This window comes from Hyla sarda, chromosome 2 (assembly GCF_029499605.1).
Source record: "Hyla sarda isolate aHylSar1 chromosome 2, aHylSar1.hap1, whole genome shotgun sequence".
Lineage (NCBI taxonomy): Eukaryota > Metazoa > Chordata > Amphibia > Anura > Hylidae > Hyla > Hyla sarda.
In genome coordinates, this window is record NC_079190.1 from 298,091,584 (window position 1) to 298,112,855 (window position 21,272).

At 40.3% G+C, this 21,272-nt stretch overlaps 1 protein-coding gene across 2 annotated transcripts in view; it reads right to left on the reverse strand.

The window, feature by feature from the left end:
- Positions 1-21,272, reverse strand: part of ACACA (acetyl-CoA carboxylase alpha) — a 403,267-nt gene that overhangs the window by 212,510 nt on the left and 169,485 nt on the right. For both annotated transcript variants that reach the window (XR_008888830.1, XM_056557545.1), the window contains exons 29-30: positions 9,961-9,984; positions 6,678-6,821 (exon numbers count right to left, since the gene is read on the reverse strand). Coding sequence is in view for 1 of the 2 variants with exons in the window: in XM_056557545.1 (XP_056413520.1) it covers positions 6,678-6,821; positions 9,961-9,984 (168 nt within the window). In the remaining variant the exon portion in view is untranslated. The remainder of the gene's footprint in view (positions 1-6,677; positions 6,822-9,960; positions 9,985-21,272) is intronic.

Consider the following 21,272-nt stretch of genomic DNA (forward strand, 5'->3'; position numbering starts at 1 on the left):
CTCAGAAGGGAAGGAGTGACAATGGGATTTAGGAGAGTGAGTCTTTCTGAAATGGTTTTTGGAGGGGAATGTCTCATTTAGGAAGCCTCTATGGTGCCAGAACAGCAAAAAAACCAACATGCATATTATTTTGGAAACTATACCCCTCAAGGAATGGGTCCAGTGAGCCTTAACACCCCTCAGGTGTTTGACGACTTTTTGTTCAAGTTCGATGTGTAAATTATTTTAATATTTTTTCACTAAAATGCATGTTTTCCCCCAAATTATACATTTTTTACAAGGGTAATTGGAAAAAATGCCCCCAAAATATGTAACCCCATTTCTTCTGAGTATGGAAATACCCCATATGTGGACATCAAGTGCTCTGCTGGCACACTACAATGCTCAGAAGAGGAGTCACATTTTGGCTCTTGGAACGCAAATTTTGCTGAAATGGTTTTTGGGGGAATGTCACATTTATGTGGCATACTATTTGGGAAACAACACCACTCAAGGAACATAACAAGGGGTACAGTGAGCCTTTACACCCCACAGGTGTTTCAGAAATTTCCACTAAATTTGAACGTGAAAATGAAAAATTTAATTTTTTTCACTAAAATGCTAGTGTTACCCCAAATTTTTCATTTTCACAAGAGGTAATAGGAGAAAAAGCCTCCCAAAATTTTTAACCCCATTTCTTCTGAGTATGCAAATACCCCCATATGTGGATGTAAAGTGCGCTGCGGGCGAACTACAATGCTCAGAAGAGAAGGAGCGCAATTCAGCTTTTGGAGAGAGAATTTGTTTGGAATGGAAGTCAGGGGCCATGTGCATTTATAAAGACCCCTTTGGTGCCAGAACATTGGACCCCTCCCCCACATGTGACCCTATTTTGGAAACTACACCCCTCACAGAATGTATTAAGGGGTACAGTGAGCATTTACACCCCACTGGCGTTTGACAGATCTTTGGAACAGTGGGCTGTGCAAATGAAAAATTAAATGTTCATGGTGCTCTCACTCCTGAGCCTTGTTGTGCGCCCGCAGAGCATTTTTTGTCCACATATGGGGTATTTCCGTACTCAGAAGAAATTGCGTTACAAGTTTTGGGGGTCTTTTTCTCCTTTTACCTGTTGTGGAAATGAAAAGTATGGGGCAACACCAGCATATTAATGTAAAATATGTAATTTTTTTTTTTTTACAAAATATACTGGAGTAGACCCCAACTTTACCTTTTCACAAGGGGTAAAAGGAGAAAAGGCTCACGAAAATTTGTTAGGCATTTTCTCCCGAGTACGGAGATACCCCATATGTGACCCTAAACTGTTGCCTTGAAATAGGACAGGGCTCCGAACTGACAGAGTTCCATGCGCATTTGAGGCCCAAATTAGAGATTTGCATGGGACTGACCAGCCAATCACAGGGGATAGGAGGAGGTGGCACCCCTGTCACCTCGCTCCTATCCTATAGGAAGATTGGAGCTTTCTATGACTCAATTTTTCTATCTCTCAATTTTTCGGGCGACCGGGTCACCAAGAACATGGGATCAGGACCCCCACAGGGGTTTGCAGGCATCCCGGTCCGGTAAAGGTACACCCTGGGTCCTTAAGTACCAGGGCGTCAGGGCGTACCTGTATGCCCTGGGTCCCTAAGTGGTTAAATCAGTTTAGTAATGTGCCCTAAGACATGTATACATAATAATATGCACATGTTAATATGTAAAATACCTTTTGATCTATGTATTACTGTGATGAGTCTTTCTGATTTTCTCTAGGAGGCCTCTCCTCCCCCCTCCCTCTCCCTTGTCATGTCAGCACAAGCATTTTTACATTTGCAAAACTTTCAACCTCAATGCATGCTCAATATAATTCTAATGCAGCCATGTGAAAGTTTATGGTGCAAGGACAGAAGAAAAACCTACATTTTGTGCCAAAAATTTTACATTTTTAGAGTTTCACTGCTTTGTGGCCAAACTGCATGCTTTTTATAACCCAACAGCAGCTACATGGAACCTATATGGTGCAAATACCCAAGAAATAAGGTCATAAAATGACCAAAGAGAAACCATTTTGCATATAAATAATAGTTTAGCAACTTGTATTGTTTGTCACTGTGCATCTAAATGCTTCTCTTATTAAAGACTGCAAGCTGTCTGCATCTTGTCTGTCCTCTGAGGCACAGAATGGAGATAGCCACACCTCCCTCCCCTTAGATATGTTGGTCCTTTTTTTTTTTTTTTTGATGGACCAAAAATGCTGGATTTTCAGGGTACGTTTGCAAAATCAAAGAGACAGAGACCCCTAGTGGGCATTGTTTAAAACCCTTTTCTCATCTTTAGCAATCAATTTTTTTATGAAGTATAAAAGGAAAATGCTTAGTTTTTAAGGAAGTATTAAATGGAAAAAAGTTATTTCTAACGACAGTAATGCTTTAAAAGAATAACTACAAAATGACAGCTTTAAAAGGGGCAAAGTTTTATGCAGTAATATCAGGAAGTATTACTCTACTGAGAGAGTAGTAAATGCATGCAGAAGTGGTATCTGCAATTATAATAAAGGGATTTAAGCATGCATAGGATAGGTGTAAGCCTATCTTTCATATAGGATAGGGACTATTGATAGTATTTAAAATATTGGGCAGAAAAGATGGTTTTTATCTGCCTACATATTCTATGTTTTTATGTTACTTTGAGTGGCGCTGTCAATGCCCTGTACTCAGAATGTGTGCTGTGCCCCCTACCTTCTTGAGTCTTCTATGATGATAGGAGGAGCAGCAGAGGTAATCTGAGCTCTGAGTTGCTCTGGAGCAGGATATCTTCTGTTCAGCTCTTACCTAATAGGTTAGGCAACACTGTTGCCCTGAACTTCACTACAATATACTTTAACCTCTTAAGGACCCAGGACGTACGGGGACGTCCCCGCACCCTGGGCCTTAAGGACCCAGGACGTCCCCGTACGTCCTGGCGTTTTCCGGTCTCTGCCGCTCGCCGGGCAGAGATCGGAACTGGATGCCTGCTGAAATCCTTCAGCAGGCATCCAGGGCAAACGCCGAGGGGGGCCATGTAGGCCCCCCATGTCGGCGATCGCCGCAAATCGCAAGGGAAATCGCCCTTGCGATCTGCGGCGATACCGGGCTGATCGGGTCTCTGGGACCCGACCGCCCGGTAATTTCGCATGATCCCGGCTGTCACAGACAGCCAGGACCATGCTGAAGTATCGGAGCGAGGTGGCAAGCCTGCCACCTCCTCCGATCCCCTGCGATCTGTCGGTTAGTGAACCGACCAATCGCAGGAGGGGGGGGCGGTTACTTCCTCCCGTCCTGCCCGGCCCCTGAAAGTCGGGACAGGACGGGAGGAAGACCGGAGGACGCGGCGGGGGACGGGGGAGTGCTGGGGCCCGGCCCCGGTACTTACCTCGTCCCTGAAGACCCGGATCCCGGCGGTGAAGATGGCGGCGGCGGCGACAGGTGAGTAGATCTTCAGCCGCGGTCGGGCCCTTTACAGCAATGCACGTCGCCGTAAAGCGACATGCATTGCTGTAATAGGACCCTGTAAACTACAACTCCCAGCATGCCCAGACAGCCCTTGGCGTCTGGGCATGCTGGGAGTTGCAGTTTTGCAACATCTGGAGGTCCACAGTTTTTGGACCACTGTGCCCTTCCAGATGTTGCAAAACTACACATCCTCAGCATGCCCTTACTGTCCAGGCATGCTGGGAGTTGTAGTTCTGTAACATCTGGCCCTTCAGATGTTGCAGAACTACAACTCCCAGCATGCCTGGACAGTTTTGGCATACTGGGAGTTGTAGTTTTGCAACATCTGGAAGGGCACAGATTGGGAACCACTGTATTAGTGGTCTGCAAACTAGTCCTCCAGATGTTGCAAAACTACAACTCCAAGCATGCTGGGAGTTGTAGTTCGGCAACATCTGGCTCTAAAGATGTTGCCGAACTACTACTCCCAGCATGCCTGAGAATGTTTGGGAGTTGTGGTTTTGCAACAGCTGGAGGCACACTGGTTGGGAAACATTGTTTCCTAACTCAGTGTTTCCCAACCCGTGTGCCTCCAGCTGTTGCAAAACCACAACTCCCAAACATTCTCAGGCATGCTGGGAGTAGTAGTTTTGCAACAGCTGGAGGTCCCCCCCCCTGTGAATGTACAGGGTACACTCACATGGGAAGCGGCTTACAGTGAGTATCGGGCTGCAAGTTTGCAATGCAGCAAATTTTGCGCGGCAGCTCAAACTCGCTGTAACCCCGCCGCCCGTGTGACTGTACCCTAAAAACACTACACTACACTACCACAAAATAAAATAAAAAGTAAAAAACACTACATATACACATACCCCTACACAGCCCCCCTCCCTCCCCAATAAAAATGAAAAACGCCTGGTACGCCACTCTTTCCAAAATGGAGCCTCCAGCTGTTGCAAAACAACAACTCCCAGTATTGCCGGACAGCCGTTGACAGCCGTTGAAAGCCCCCCAAAGTTTGTAACGCAATTTCTCCCGAGTACGGAGATACCCCATATGTGGGCACAAACTGCTCTGGGGGCGCACAACAAGGCCCAGAAGGGAGAGTGCGCCATGTACATTTGAGGTGATTTGCACAGGGGTGGCTGATTGTTACAGCGGTTTTGACAAACGCAAAAAAAAAAACCACATGTGACCCCATTTCGGAAACTACACCCCTCACGGAATGTAATGAGGGGTGCAGTGAGAATTTACACCCCACTGGTGTCTGACAGATCTTTGGAAGAGTGGGCTGTGCAAATTAAAAATGTTGTACAGCCCACTGTTCCAAAGATATGACAGACACCAGTGGGGGGTAAATGCTCACTTTACGCCTTCTTACGTTCCTCAAGGGGTCTAGTTTCCAAAAGGGTATGCCATGTGGGGGTTATTTTGCTGTCCTGGCACCATAGGGGCTTCCTAAATGCGACATGCCCCCCGAGCAAAATTTGCTCTCAAAAAGCCAAATATGACTCCTTCTCTTCTGAGCATTGTAGTTCGCCCGTAGTGCACTTCAGGTCAACTTTTGGGGTACCTCCATACTCAGAAGAGATGTGGTTACAAATTTTGGGGGCTATTTTCTGCTATTAACCCTTGCTAAAATGTGAAATTTGGGGGGGAAACACACCTTTTAGTGATTTTTTTTTTTTTTTTTTTTACGTATGCAAAAGTCGTGAAACCCCTGTGGGGTATTAAGGCTCACTTTATTTCTTGTTACGTTCCCCGAGGGGTCTAGATTCCAAAATAGTATGCCATGTGTTTTTTTTTTGCTGTCCTGGCACCATAGGGGCTTCCTAAATGCGACATGCCCCCGAGCAAAATTTGCTCTCAAAAAGCCAAATATGACTCCTTCTCTTCTGAGCATTGTAGTTCACCCATAGTACACCTCAGGTCAACTTATGGGGTACCTTCATACTCAGAAGAGATGGGGTTACAATGTTTGGGGGGTATTTTCTGCTATTAACCCTTGCAAAAATGTGAAATTTGGGGGGAAACACACATTTTAGTGAAATTTTATTTTTATTTTTTTACATATGCAAAAGTCGTGAAACACCTGTGGGGTATTAAGGCTCACTTTATTCCTTGTTACGTACCTAAAGGGGTCTAGTTTCCAAAATGGTATGCCATGTGGGGGATTTTTGCTGTTCTGGCACCATAGGGGCTTCCTAAATGCAACATGCCCCCCAAAAACCATTTCAAAAAAACGTACTCTCCAAAATCCCCTTGTCGCTCCTTCGCTTCTGAGCCCTCTACTGCGCCCGCCGAACACTTTACATAGACATATGAGGTATGTGCTTACTCGAGAGAAATTGGGCTACAAATATAAGTATACATTTTCTCCTTTTTCCCCTTGTAAAAATAAAAAAATTGGGTCTACAAGAACATGCGAGTGTAAAAAATGGAGATTGTGAATTTTCTCCTTCACTTTGGGTTAAAACGCGGACTGAATGTCATTTTCAATACTTTGGGGGGTGCAGTTTTTATAATGGGGTCATTTGTGGGGTATTTCTAAAATGAAGACCCTTCAAATCCACTTCAAACCTGAACTGGTCCATGAAAAATTGTGAGTTTGGAAATTTTGTGAAAAATTGGAAAATTGCTGCTGAACTTTGAAGCCCTCTGGTGTCTTCCAAAAGTAAAAACACGTCAATTTTATGAAGCAAATATAAAGTAGACATATTGTATATGTGAATAAAAAAAAAATTATTCGGAATATCCATTTTCCTTACAAGCAGAGAGCTTCAAAGTTAGAAAAATGCTAAATTTTCAAATTTTTCATAAAATTTGGGGATTTTTCACCAAGAAAGGATGCAAGTTACCACAAAATTTTACCACTATGTTAAAGTAGAATATGTCACGAAAAAACTATCTCGGAATCATAATGATAACTAAAAGCATTCCAGAGTTATTAATGTTTAAAGTGACAGTGGTCAGATGTGCAAAAAAAGGCCGGGTCCTGAGGTGTAAAATGGCTGGGTCCTTAAGGGGTTAAAAACAGCAGACACTAGTAACATTGTCAGACAAAAAGAAGTGCAGCTCAGCAGTGTGGCTATGCTATGTTGGGAAACTTGTAAACACAGCACTTTTTTATGACCAATAAACATACAACAAACATCTAATTATGTAAAAGAAACCCAATGTGCACTTTAGATTGGATCATAAATATTTTTTGATCAGAACAAAACATACCTGACAAAATCATCAAAAGTCCGAAATGCAACCATGCCACCCATTCTCTGACATGGAGGAGTAAATGAAGTATCAAATAGCACATCACTGACACTAGCAACGTGCACCATTCCATAATGGTTAAGATTGGAAGAAAATGACATTCTGGTGAATAAAATAAAGGAAATAAAGTCAGAAAACAAAAACAAAAAAACATAAGCAACCATAAGTGAAACAGCACTATTCTGAGAGAATGCAACAGCGAAATGTGTGGAGCCGATCGGACCCTTAATGGGTTATATGCAAACGGCAATGTGAACCTAGCCCAACCCACTGGCCCTCATTTTGGAGTGGAGTGTCTGTTTGTGTTTCTTTTTTGTGTTTTTCAACCTTTTTTTCACTTGGTATTAACTAATCTGTCGCACTTTTCCCGATATTTTTAGGAAAAAATTCTGTTGCACGGTAATTTCTGTCACATGGTTCTGTCGCACAGTAATTTCTGTCGCACTGTAAATTCTGTCACAGGCAGGTTTATTTCTGTCGCAGGGTTTCTTCTACAGAAGTACAGATGTGGGAGGTGGGAATCCCAGCAGAGGTTTCCTTGACCTTCCAGTGAATATCTGACTTCGGCACTGGAGTGCTACATCGGCGTGGTGACACAGAAGTACAGATTCGTAATTGCTTTTTATTGAAAATCATAAAAAGTGGCAATACATGGTAGGACTACGCGTTTCTGAGGAGCTCCCTCCTTCCTCAGGTCCAAGTTACAGTGTGTGGATACAGTACTTTATATATACATATTTCCATGAATACATTAACCCATTAAACATTTTAAGTTTGCCGGTTTTGAATGCCATTGGAGGCTGAGTATGACGTCAGCCTCCAGGATCTATTGGTGGTGTTTAGGAATGAATGGGCTAGATCTATAACATTGTGATTTTTTGCCCATTGTGGTCTATGGAGATCTTACAGCAAACAGGGTAGAGAGCACGTTCCGTGCGACAGAATTTAGGCGCAAAACCCGACAAAAAGAGTCTAAATCATGTTAGTAAATGAGGACCATTGGCTCTGATTTACTAAGAGTGGAGTGAGTGGAGTTTTCTTATTTTTCCACAGTATTTACTGATGATTCCCTACGTTTTTAGTTAGTTTTTTTTTTTTTTTTTTTACAACTGCTTAGAGCCGCTACGTGCTACGTGCACTGGTTGACTGGAGTGCCATGCCGGAAATCACGGGGGGTCCCATCCTTTATATAGGGGATAAGATGTCGAGGGGCAGAGTACTCCTTCAAAGGGATATTAAGGAATAGAAAAACAGAGCTAATTTCTTCCAAAAAAACAGCAGCACAACAGGCCAGGACAGCTTCCATTTAAGCAATTCGGTTCTGTTCACATCAGTATTTTTTATTTCCATTATAATAACCAGTAAAAAGAAACCTATACAGGTCAATATTGGCCAAATTGATTAAAGGGGTATTCCAGGCAAAAACTTTTTTTATATATCAACTGGCTCCGGAAAGTTAAACAGATTTGTAAATTATATCCGTGAAGAGAAATGAAAATATCGGCACTCACCAGTGTGGCTGCAGGGTCTTCTTTATTGAGACATACTCACATGCGGGGTACAGAAGAGAGGGGAGTGGGGGGACTTTGCTTATTATAGTATCTGAGCACCACCAGAGGCATTACAGCTACACCAACTCCCACCTGCCATTCCTAATCCAGCACACTCACGCAGTGCCGCACTACCTCCTTTGTGAATTGAGATTTGTAAATTACTTCTAGTAAAAAATCTTAATCCTTCCAATAGTTATTAGCTTCTGAAGTTTTCTGTCTAACTGCTCAATGATTAGGTCACGTCCCGGGAGCTGTGCATGATGGGAGAATATCCCCATAGGAACTGCACAGCTCCCGGGACGTGAGTCATCAGAAAGCAGTTAGACAGAAAACAACAACTCAACTTGAGAAGCTAATAACTATTGGAAGGATTAAGATTTTTTAATCGAAGTAATTTACAAATCTGTTTAACTTTCCGGAGCCAGTTGATATATAAAAAAAAGTTTTGGCCTGGAATACCCCTTTAACTGAAATCCAGTATAAAATAGATCATCGCAAATCTATTCATCGTGTCGAAGACGTGACGAAGCGATGGTGCCAGTGGGACAATGGTGGGGCGTATGTATTATAATGTTCACGCCTCTTTATTTGGTTTGTGATGTACCACTTTTTGTAGCAGTTTGCACATCCCTTTGGTTTAGAATACTTTTGCAAAGTAACACATTTATGAAAGTTAATTTCCATTGAAAAAATTTGGTACAAAAGATTAGATTGTCTAAAACACCCCCATACATCTCGTCCCATTCTGGCACAGAATTGCTCATGTTCTGACTCGCCAAATTTATAAGCTGCTGTTTAAAATCAATAATTTGTCACAGGTAATGCAAGCTTAAAATTAACCACTAATAGTAAATAAGCCCTTTTATCTTCAGCAGTGGTTTGTATAAAAATCTTCCGGCAGTAGCCAGTGTTTTCTTTGCACTCTGCAGAAATGTTAACCATTCAAGATTGGGTCCAGTTCCAAACTCAAACCTTCTCAAATTGCAGAATTTACATACAATAAATTATAACCTCCTGGAAAGTTACCGTTTTACTAACAACCTAATGTGGCTTCTTCCTTGCAGGCAAGTCTACAACTCCCCAAATCTCTGTTTGGGCCTGTACTACCTTTCTTGATTTTATTCACACACAGCAGATTAGTTGCTGAAATTCATCCATCTGCATAAGGTTTTCACAATACTGTGTTCCTGCAGCCAATACAACCCATTCAGATAAGGTAACTTAATGGCAGTTATTCAAATTTCTGCCATTAACATTCTACTTGTAAATATACCATTTAGAGATGAGCGAACTTACAGTAAATTCGATTCGTCACGAACTTCTCGGCTCGGCAGTTCATGACTTTTCCTGCATAAATGAGTTCAGCTTTCAGGTGCTCCCGTGGGCTGGAAAAGGTGGATACAGTCCTAGGAGACTCTTTCCTAGGACTGTATCCACCTTTTCCAGCCCACCGCAGCACCTGAAGGCTGAACTAATTTATGCAGGATAAGTCATCAACTGCCGAGCCGAGAAGTTCGTGACGAAACAAATTTACTGTAAGTTCGCTCATCTCTAATACCATTTGTCTATTCTTTAGCCTTATTTTCTGTTTCTTTTCTTTCTCCAGCTTTCTATTTCTGCAATAATGTTTAACAGCATATTCAATAATGACCTGATCACTGTTTTATGGTAAGAAATAAAAGCCATACCTGTTCAAAGTAGGGATGTTCCCCCTGTAATCAAACAAGAGAAATAATTAATTCTGATACAAATAGAAAAAGACAACATATACATCGAAAAAATAAAGTATGTAACAAACTTATAGCTCTTAACCCTTTAAAGGACACAGCACATTTTGCCCTTGAGGACACGGAAATTTTTGTTTTTGCCTTCTTTATTTTACACCTCATCTTTTTCTCCTCATGTAAGTGGTATTTTTCATTCACAGCCATGTGAGGGCTTGTTTTTTTTTCTAACAACTACTTTGTAATGCTTGGAATAATCCAACGGAAGTAAGTAGGAAAATGAACTCCTTCAGGTGCTTCACCTGTAGTCATGAGGTCCTTGATGGAAAAGCTGTGCCATATGGGCAATACCAGGGGCCAGTGGGCAATTACAGCGGCATTAGGTCAGACTCACAGCCTGCTCCCACTGGTGACTACGGGTAAAGCGCCTGAAGGAGTACATTTTCCTAAATACTTCTGTGGGATAGCTCCTGGCTGCACCCCGGCTACCTGCCTACCTAGTTGGGCGAGACGCTTTATTAGATGTTGTGCTCTTAGTACAACATCAAAAAGGTTAGCATAACCCTATTCATTGCTCTTGATTTAATTGTATTTGGAGTAGCGGCACATCCTGTCTGTTTTTTTTTCTTACTTTGAACTACTTTGTAATGACACTTTTCAGTTACCATAACATGTATGGCACAACGAAAAACATTTTTCGGAGGGAGCGGGATTATATAAAACAAAACACAATTTTGCAATTTTTGGGGGGGTAAAATTTTTACGTGGTGTACTTTTCAGCAAAACTATACAATACCAAATATGTTTATTTCATTTTTTATTTGTAATATGGGAAAAGGGATGAGTAAATTTTTAATTAAGGGAAGGGATTATTCAAATTTTTTAATCAATCTTTTTATTACATATTTTAAATTTTTTAAGTCCTCACAGGGACTATTTATGGCAATCTTTTGATTGCTATTACTGTTTAGTGCTATCATTGGCACAGCAAATGATCAGTAACACAGGCGATCTACTTGTTCACCTGCCAGAGGCAGACTGTACAAGTTGATGGCAACAGAGCAGAACAGGGCAGGTAAGGAGATCTCCGGCCACCATTTTCACTCATTGTATCCCTGAAGTTGTGCTGCGGGTGGCCTGATGAGTGTCAACAATTGCACAATCTCCTTTAGATGGAGTAATCAGTATTGGTTATGTCTTCTGAAAGGTTAATGGTGTGATCTCTGATGTCTGCCATTATCAGTGAGGTCCCGGCTTGCTTCATGTTCATGATGTAAATGTACATCATGGTGGGCTAAGTACCAGGGCACCTTGATGTATATTTAGGTCATGGTTCTTCTAGGGGTTAATATTTAGGAACATGTAACACTTACTTGAACTCCAACTAAAACTTTAAAGGTAGCTTACATGCAAACTGTCTTGTTGAAGACATTTCTGAAACTGTTTTATTCATCTGAATGGGGTTTGCACATATCCATATACCCTAACACATTAAATTGTATGAAATTACTGCAATAAATATGTCCCTATGAATCTATAGAATGACAAACAATAATAAACCTAATCTGATACATGCACAAATAAACGTATTGAACCACAAACAGAAATTATATGTTCGTTTAAAATTTTACATTGAAATTTATTCTGACAGATGCAAATAAAAGAGCGTTCATCAGTTTGTCATCTATTTTAACTAGGATCGGTGCAATAACATGAACGGATCCATTCTGAAAGGGTGCAAAACGCAGAAATGATTCTAGCTTTAGGTTAAATGGGTACTCCGGTGAATTTATTTATTTATGCTGAATACTACAGAGGAAATTATTTTCTTTTTGGAACACAGTGCTCTCTGCTGACATCTCTGTCCATTTTAGGAACTGTCCAGAGCAGAATAGGTTTTCTATGGGGATTTTCTCCTACTCTAAACAGTTCTTAAAATGGACAGAGATGTCAGCAGAGAGCACTGTGGTCATGATGTTAGCAGAGAGCTCTGTGTTCCAAAAAGGAAATAATTTCCTCTGTAGTATTCAGCAGCTAATAAGTAATAAGTCATTTACAAATCTGTTTAACTTTCTGGCACCAGTTGAGAAAAAAAAAAAAAGTTTTCCACCAGAGTACCCCTTTAACCCCTTCCCGACCCATGACATACATTTACATCTTGACAGGGAAGGTTTTCCCGAGCCATGACGTATCTGTACGTCATCTAGATACTGGCCCTACTTGCTGCATCAAGCTGCGCCTGGTAAGATGGTGGCTATCACTGATCGCTAGCCATCTTGCCTCGGGACCTAGGGGGTTTCGTTCAACCCAACCCCTCCTCACAGTGATTGCTCCTATCAGCTAGTCAAATCTGACTAGCTGATGGCAGCGTTTCGCACAGAAAAATCCTGAGCAGCGCAGTGTGTGTGTCCCGATCACGGGGATCGGGACACACACACTGCTCTGCTAGGAGACCCCAGAGTGTCCCTCTACCTTTCCTCCTTCCCCCGGTGTCCCTTACCCGTCCTGAGCTGCCGACGCTGTGCCCGCCAGCAAGCTTTAGTTTCCCTTTCACTTTCCTTCTTTATTTTCTGTAAAGGAGCTGTTTTGTTGTACACCAGCTCCCCCTAAGTGTCCTTAACCTGTTACTGCATGTTTTGTGCACTAGACACTAGGCGGAGCTGTTGTGCAGAAGTAAAAAAAAAAAAAATATATAAACTAAAATAAAAACAAATTTATATATATTTATATACAGACACACACACGTATATATACATATATTATATATATATATATATATATATATATATATAAAAACAAAAGATATTGCAGCACGACTCAAAAAAATATAGTGGGTGCCAAGCAAACCGGGCCCGATCAAGGCCAACAGATACTAGAACAAAGCAAAAGGTGCAGCACTCCAATTCCGGTAGAAAAAAATTTGTGTATTTATTCACCACATCTCAAAAATACAGCAACGTTTCAGCTCAACATTAGAGCCTTTCTCAAGCTTGTGCAAAAGCTTGAGAAAGGCTCTAATGTTGAGCTGAAACGTTGCTGTATTTTTGAGATGTGGTGAATAAATACACAAATTTTTTTCTACCGGAATTGGAGTGCTGCACCTTTTGCTTTGTTCTAGTATATATATATATATATATATATATATAAATCGCTTCATGTATCAACAAAAATTTACCGCTGATATAAAGTACAATATGTCTCGAAAAAACAATCTCTGAATCACTTTGCCAGGTAAAAGCAGTTCAAAGTTATTACCACTTAAAGATACATGTCAGATTTGAAAAAAACGGACTGGGTCATGAAGGCCAAAACTAGCTGGGTCATGAAGGGGTTAATGTGAAACCAGTCTAAATGAGAAAGTAGACTAATGCCATTCATGGTCTGTAGAAGTATGTATCTTGTCATTCAGCACCCATTTAGAATAGCAAGATCACCCACAGCTATCCAGTTCTTTGTGGTTGTTATTATTTCATTTCTTTTTTTTATAAATAACATGGTAGTGGAAATATTGGTAGAAATTCTTTGTGATAAGTAAGTGTGCACATTAAGGCTGTAATTGCAATAAAAACATCTTTATGTTTTCAAAACTTAACCAAAATAAAAATGAGTAAAATAATATTAGAAATCCAAAAATGTGCTATCAGTCACAATGTGCAAATGTAGCCATTAGTATTTTCAGTTAATTCAACAGTAAATATCTGAAACAAATGGGATCATGGTTTACATTTCTTCATTTAAAGAATAATCCATAACATTTATTAACCAGCATGGATGAGGAAAATACACAGATATGCAAAAACAAAAACTACGTGACCGTGATTACACTTCACTGTGCATTATGTTAAATCAATTTTTTTGCACAAAAAGCAGCAACTAATGGGGTGTAGAGACGATCAGGGGGAGAGGTACACCAGTAACACATGCCCTTGCTGAGAAGTTAATGATGTAGACTCAGTTTATGTATAAGTAAAGGTCTATGACACTGGAGAAAAAACGGCAATAAAATATACATACAAATTGCAGAGAAGCCAATGGAACATTCTGGACTAATAGATAAGAAAAAACACACTAATAGTTTATGGTTTTAATTTCCAATTGTGAAGATACTATGGCTCAGTAATATACAAACACCATTGTAGACCAAAACAAGGCAACCGTAGCACAAAATCACAGTACTTGTCAGAAACAAGGCCACATCAATGTTTGGGTTGTAGGTTGATGGGAGCTGAAAAATCCAGCAATGGATTAAGACTTGTTGCTACTTTAAATGGGCACTATCATTAAAATTATTTTTTTTGCATATGATACAGCAGGGGAAAAAAAAACTAAGATTTGTAAAAATAAATAAATAAATAAAAGTATTTTTATGTCGCTTTCATAGCCTTATAAAATCTGGCCACTAGGGGTCTCCGTTCTGGTCCAGACTGCATTCAGTCTGCTCAAAAGCACAGACTTAGGTCTCCTGGCAGGAGACCAAACTCAGAAAGTGCTATTATTTTTATTAAAAAAAAACAAAAAACATCCAAAAGGATAACTCTATGATCATTAAAGAGCTATACAATATTATGAAATTATTTACCACTAAAATTTACGCAGCATACATTGTAACATTTATGGTACATTTGTTTGTTCCTTCATCATTTTATAAGCTTCTCACAGTCTGCTTGCAGGGGGCAAATGGTAAGGTGAGCATAGTGTTTTTTTCACACTGGTGTGGCAGCCTTTGTTGTTATGGCATTGTGTCTGTGGGGTGGCGTGGTGGGGTTAGGTCTGGCGGTGGTGGGACCGGTGGAGAACTGGGTCACTCCCGCCATGGGTACTGGTATTATATTGATGGCGGTAACTGCCTAACAGGATGTCATTTAAGCAAGGGACCCACATGAATCATGTTGCCATGAAGAGGAAAGTAGGCCTATACAATTTTAATAAAACTTTATACTTACTACCTAATGATAAGAATCTTTTTTCTGCTGATACATGTTACAAGTAATGCATAGTTGCATTTATGGATACTACAGCCAATGAGATGAAATCACAAAAACCACAAAAAAAACAACAGAGTGTAAATATACTAGCTGATCCGCCAACTTAAACATTACCATATAAGCAGGGTAATTAATACTACGGTATAGAAAGAAAACACAAGCTACAATTGGAAGAAGCCTGAACAAGCTTGCAATCTATAGAAATGAGTGAATACTTGGGGAAAAGAAGTGTTCTGATAAAAATACACTATTTTCCAGTACATTGACTGACCTTTGTGCTTACAAAGACACACATTTCAGCAATCATCAGCAATATGGGAAAAATAAATCCAGACTACGCTCAGAAGGGACAGCTGAACAATGGATGCCAAGCATTTACACTTCCTCTTATTCATGCCAGTTGAAACCACAGCAGGGAGCAAATTTATGGGTCCCAAAGACTAGTCCTATAAAGAAAAGGTGTATGTGTTTGAACTGTGCTTGTTCTCTTGAAGACGCTGAGTAGAATGTGTTGAATGGAATACAGATTAATGTATATCTACAGACGCATGAGGAGATATATAGATATATTTTGTAGGTATATATATGTACACACACACACGTTATATATATATATCTTGTGTGTGTGTTTGCACTTATGTACGGTTTATGTCAAAGATACCAGGTGCCACAGTGCTAATTCATAGGCAACCGGTAACATTTTTTTTTAACCCTAATGAGAAATGCCTGAACATCATACTGGCACAATATTGTGTATAAATAACATTGTATTGTTGCATTTAACCCCTTAAGAACACATCTCATTTTGGCCTTAAGGACACAGACAATTTCCTTTTTGCCTTCTTTATTTTCCCATCTTCAGACCCATTTAAAGGCTTGTTTTTTTGCGCGACCAATTGTACTTTGTAATGACATTTAATTTTTCCATAAAATGTATGGCATAAGCAAAAAAATATTATGTGTGTGGGAAAATTTAAAAGAAAACCGCAATTTTGCAAATTGATACCTATGTTTACCCACATTTCTATTATTGTACTGCTTTAAAAAAAAAAAAAACTAACATTTTTAACAAAATTAGTCAGTTTAAACCCGTATGTATGAGGACTAATTTTTTGTGCTATGATCTGTAGTATATATGACTTTGGGATTACTTTTTATTAATTTTTTTCTGTGATGTGATGTTTTTAAAAGCAGCAATTTTGGACTTTGTTTACATTTACACCGTTCACCGTACGGGATTACTATTTTATTTTAATACTTCAGACATTTACGCATGCGGCGATACCAAATATGTTGATTTTTTGGGGCTTATTCACTTTTATAAAAAAAAAATTCTTACACTTTTTGGTCCCCACAGGGGACTATTTAATGCAAGTTTTGGATTTGGATTGCAAATACTGATCAGGGATATGCATATGCATAGTACTGATTAGTATTATCAGGTGTCATCAGAGATCACTTAGACAGAAAAGAACAACTCAACTTTAGCAGATCATAAGTACTGAAAGGATTAACTCCTTCCCTCTTTGGTGATTTTTCATTTTTGCACTTTAGTTTTTTCCTCCTCACCTTCTAAAAATCATAACACTTTTAATTTTCCATCTAAAAATCCATATGGGGGCTTGTTCTTTGAGCCAAAAATTTTACTTTGTAATACCATTAATAATTTCACTACAAAATTTACAGCTAAACCAGAAAAAAAATATTTATGGGGTAAAATTGAAAAAAAAAACTATTTTGTAATTTTTAGCGGCTTCCGTTTCTACGCAGTGCAGTTTTAGGTAAAAATTGCACCTTATATTTACTCTGTAGCTCCATACGGTCGCAAGGATACCCAATTTATATAGGTTTGATTTAATTTTACTACAAAAAAATTATAACAACATGCACCAAAATTAATACATTGAAAAATTTCCTCTTCTGACCCCTATAAAAATTTTATTTTCCCATATAAGGGGCGGTATCTGAAGTTTTTATCAGTACAAATTTTTTTTGATCTGACTTTTTGATCACTTTTTATGGTATGAAAAGTGACCAATCATACGCTATTTTGGACTTTGGAATTTTCTTACGCATACGCCATTGACCGTTCGGTTTAATTAATGATATATTTTTATAGTTCGGACATTTATGCATGCGGCGATACCATATATGTTTATTTTTATTTTCACATTTTTCTTTTTTTAAGTGGGAAAAGGGGGGTGATTCAAACTTTTATTAGGGAAGGGGTTAACACTGCACACACTGATTTCCTACACTGATCACTACCATGCAATAGCATGGCATTGATCAGTGTTATCGCCACTCGACTGCTCCTGCCTGGATCTCAGGCACGAAGCAGTCATTCGGCGATCGGACAGCGAGGAGGCAGGTAGGGATCCTCCTTTCACCGCGGTGGTCCCGAACAGCACCACTGAGCTAACAGGCAATGTTTACTTTCGTTATAAACGCGGTGATCAAGTATGATAGCCGTGTCTAAAGGGTTAATGCTGGACTTCAGCCTGATCGGCGATGTCCGGCATTAGCTGTGGGTCTTGGTTGCCTATAGCAATCGGGACCCAACAGGTATGATACGCACTCAGCTGCTGAGTGTGCGTTATACCTCGGGAGCCACAGATGGACGTTAATGAACATCCATCTGCGGCAAGGGGTTAAGATTTTTTAATAGAAGTAAATTTACAAATCTGTTTAACTTTCTGAAGCCAGTTGATATATAAAAAAAAAAAGTTTTTTTCCTGGATAACCCCTTTAATGGCGGACATCAGCATGATCACTGTTCTTTGCCAATATCCACGAGGTCCCGGCTGCTGATAATAGCAGCTGGCCGATTGTGATCACCGTGTCGGGTGACGCATTGACTGCAGAAGCACGCGGCATACATGTACCTAAACATCTGCTAAGGCCCAAGGCACAGCGACATACAAGTATGACATACAAGTATGTCGAGTATTCTCTAGGGTTTAATAAAAACACAAATTTATTGCATATTAGCTTTATATTCATACACACAAATAGGAGGAATATAGAGAAAGAAACTGTATGGACTCAGAAAGCTCAATGCTTAATAATTCATAAAGCAAAATAAAGTGCACATGCCATAATTGTGCAACTGTAAACTATCAAACCCTAGAGAGATGCCAACTACATATTAAAGGGGTAGTCCAATGGAAAACTTATTATTATTATTTTTTTTTTTTTAAATCAACTGGTGCCAGAAAGTTAAACAGATTTGTAAATTACTTCTATTAAAAAACCTTAATCCTTCCAGTACTTTTTAGGGGAGGAAATGCTTTTCTTTATTGGATTTCTCTACCGTCACGACCACAGTGCTGTTTGCTGACCTCTGCTGCCCATTTTAGGAACTGTCCAGAGCAGTAGAAAATCCCCATAGCAAACATATGCTGCACTGGGCAGTTCCTAAAATGGACAGAGGTGTCATGACAGAAACATAGAAACATAGAATGTGTCGGCAGATAAGAACCATTTGGCCCATCTAATCTGCCCAATAATCTAAATACTATGAATAGTCCCTGGCCCTATCTTACACGAAGGATAGCCTTATGCTTATCCCATGCATGCTTAAACTCCTTCACTGTATTTGTAGATACCACTTCTGCAGGAAGGCTATTCCAAGCATCCACTACTCTCTCAGTAAAGTAATACTTCCTGATATTACTTTTAAACCTTTGCCCCTCTAATTTAAAACTATGTCCTCTTGTGGTAGTTTTTCTTCTTTTAAATATGCTCTCCTCCTTTACCGTGTTGATTCCCTTTATGTATTTAAAAGTCTCTATCATATCCCCTCTGTCTCTTCTTTCTTCCAAGCTATACATGTTAACCTCCCTGGCGGTATGATTCTTTCTGGAAATTTGCACCAAAAGCGGTACAATTTTTTGCACTGAATTTCACATCTCCCCCCCCCCCCCGCCCATTTCACATCTCCCCCATCACATTCCCCCTCCCTTGTCACATTCCCCCTCTCCCTTGTCACATCCCCCCCGTCACATTCTCCCCCCTCCTTGTCACATTCCCCCCCTTGTCACATTCCCCCCTTGTCACATTCCCCCCCTTGTCACATCCCCCCCTTGTCACATCCCCCCCTTGTCACATTCTCCCCCTTCATGTTACATTCCCCTCCCCCTGTCACATCCCCCCCTTGTCACATCCCCCCCCTTCATGTCACATTCCCCCCCCCTTGTCACATCCCCCCTCTGTCACATTCCCCCCTGTCACCCCCCCCCCTTCATGTCACATCCCCCCTCTGTCACATTCCCCCCTTTGTCACATTCTTCCTATCCCCTATCCCACCAGTGCCCAGGGGGAGAAATCCAAAAAAGAAAAGCATTTCCTCTGTAGTATACAGTTCCATTTTTTAATAGAAGTAATTTACAAATCTGTTTCACTTTCTGGCACCAGTTGATTTTACGGGAGTACCCCTTTAACCTGTTAAGGACCAAGGGTGTAAACTTACGCCCCCTAGTCCTGCTCCCGTGATATAACGCAGGGTTACACGGTAACCCCGCATCATATCACGGCGGGCCCAGCGTCATAGTGAAGCCGGGACCCGCCGCTAATAGCGCGGCACTGATCGCGGTGCTGCGCCCTATTAACCCTTTAGCCGCGTGCTCAAAGCTGAGCCACGCGGCTAAAAGTGAAAGTAAAATGTGCCAGTTAGCTCAGGGAGCTGTTCGGGATCGCTGCGATATAATCGCGGCATCCCGAACAGCTGTACTTCAGGAGGAAGGTCTCTCACCTTCCTTCCTGCAGTCCGATCGCCGAATGAATGCTTCAAGCCTGAGATCCAGGCTTGAGCATTCAATCGCCGAAAACACTGATTGATGCATTCCTATGGAGATGCATCAATCAGTGGTAAAGATCAGTACATGCAATGTTATAGGCCCCCCCCCCTGGGGGCTATAATATGGCATAAGAAAAGTGTAAAAAAAAATCATTAAGCCTTTCAATGATCCCTTCCCCTAATAAAAGTTTGAATCACCTGGCATTTCCAAGAATAAAAAAAAAAACTGTGTAAATAAAAATAAACATATGTGGTATCGCCGGAAATGTCCGAATTATAAAACTATACCGCTTCTTAAACCGCACGTTCAATGGCATACGCACAAAAAAATTCCAAAGTCCAAAATAGCGTAATTTTGGTCACTTTTTATATCATGAAAAGATGAATAAAATACGATCAATAAGTCCTATCAATGCAAAAATGGTACCGACAAAAACAGATCACGGCGCAAAAAATGAGCCCTCATAGCCCCCTGAACATGGAAAAATAAAAAAGTTATAGGGCTCAGAAAATGACAATTTTAAACGTATACATTTTCCTGCATGTATTTATGATTTTTTTTCAGTAGTAATCCAAAATCAAACCTATACAAGCAGGGTATCATTTTAACCGTATGGACCTAGAGAATAAAGAAAAGGTGTCATTTTTAACGAAAAATTTACTACGTAGAAACGGAAGCCCCCAAAAGTTACAAAATTGCATTTTTTTTTCAATTTTGTCGAACAATGTTTTTTTTTCCGTTTTGCCGTAGATTTTTGGGTACAATGACTGATATCATTACAAAGTAGAATTGGTGGCGCAAAAAATACGCCATAATACAGATTTTTAGGTGCAAAATTGAAAGAGCTATGATTTTTTAAAGGTAAGGAGGAAAAAACGAAAGTGCAAAAAATGAAAAACGCCTGGTCCTTAAGGGGTTAACACCATGCTTGTGTCTCATTCACATGCATCCAATATATGACTTCTATATTGGCAATTCTATGATGGCACCATAAATAAAGTGAAGGTGTAAATAAATAAGTCAAACCAAGAAATGGAAAGAAGGAGATTGTATATATTAAGTAAATAAAGTAAGTAAAGGGCAATAAGGATCATCAAACTCAATGGGGGGAGATTTATCAAAACCTGTGCAGAGGAAGAGTGGTGCAGTTGCCCATAGCAACCAATCAGATTGCTTCTTTCATTTTCCACAGGCCTCTAAAGAGGCCTGTGGAAAATGAAAGAAGCAATCTGATTGGTTGCTATGGGCAACTGCACCACTCTTCCTCTGCACAGGTTTTGATAAATCTCCCCCAATGAGTATCATCAAATCAGCTCCAGCCTGTTAAGACCTGAAGGCGACACCTTGACATCTGTCATGGTCACATTTTATACTGTCTCTAGTCCACCAGTTATGCTTCCACAGATAACTTTTGGTGAGGACTAACCACTGCATGGTGAAGCATTTCCAAAGCCCGCTATTTTGGAGATACTCAGACCTGGTCACATAGACA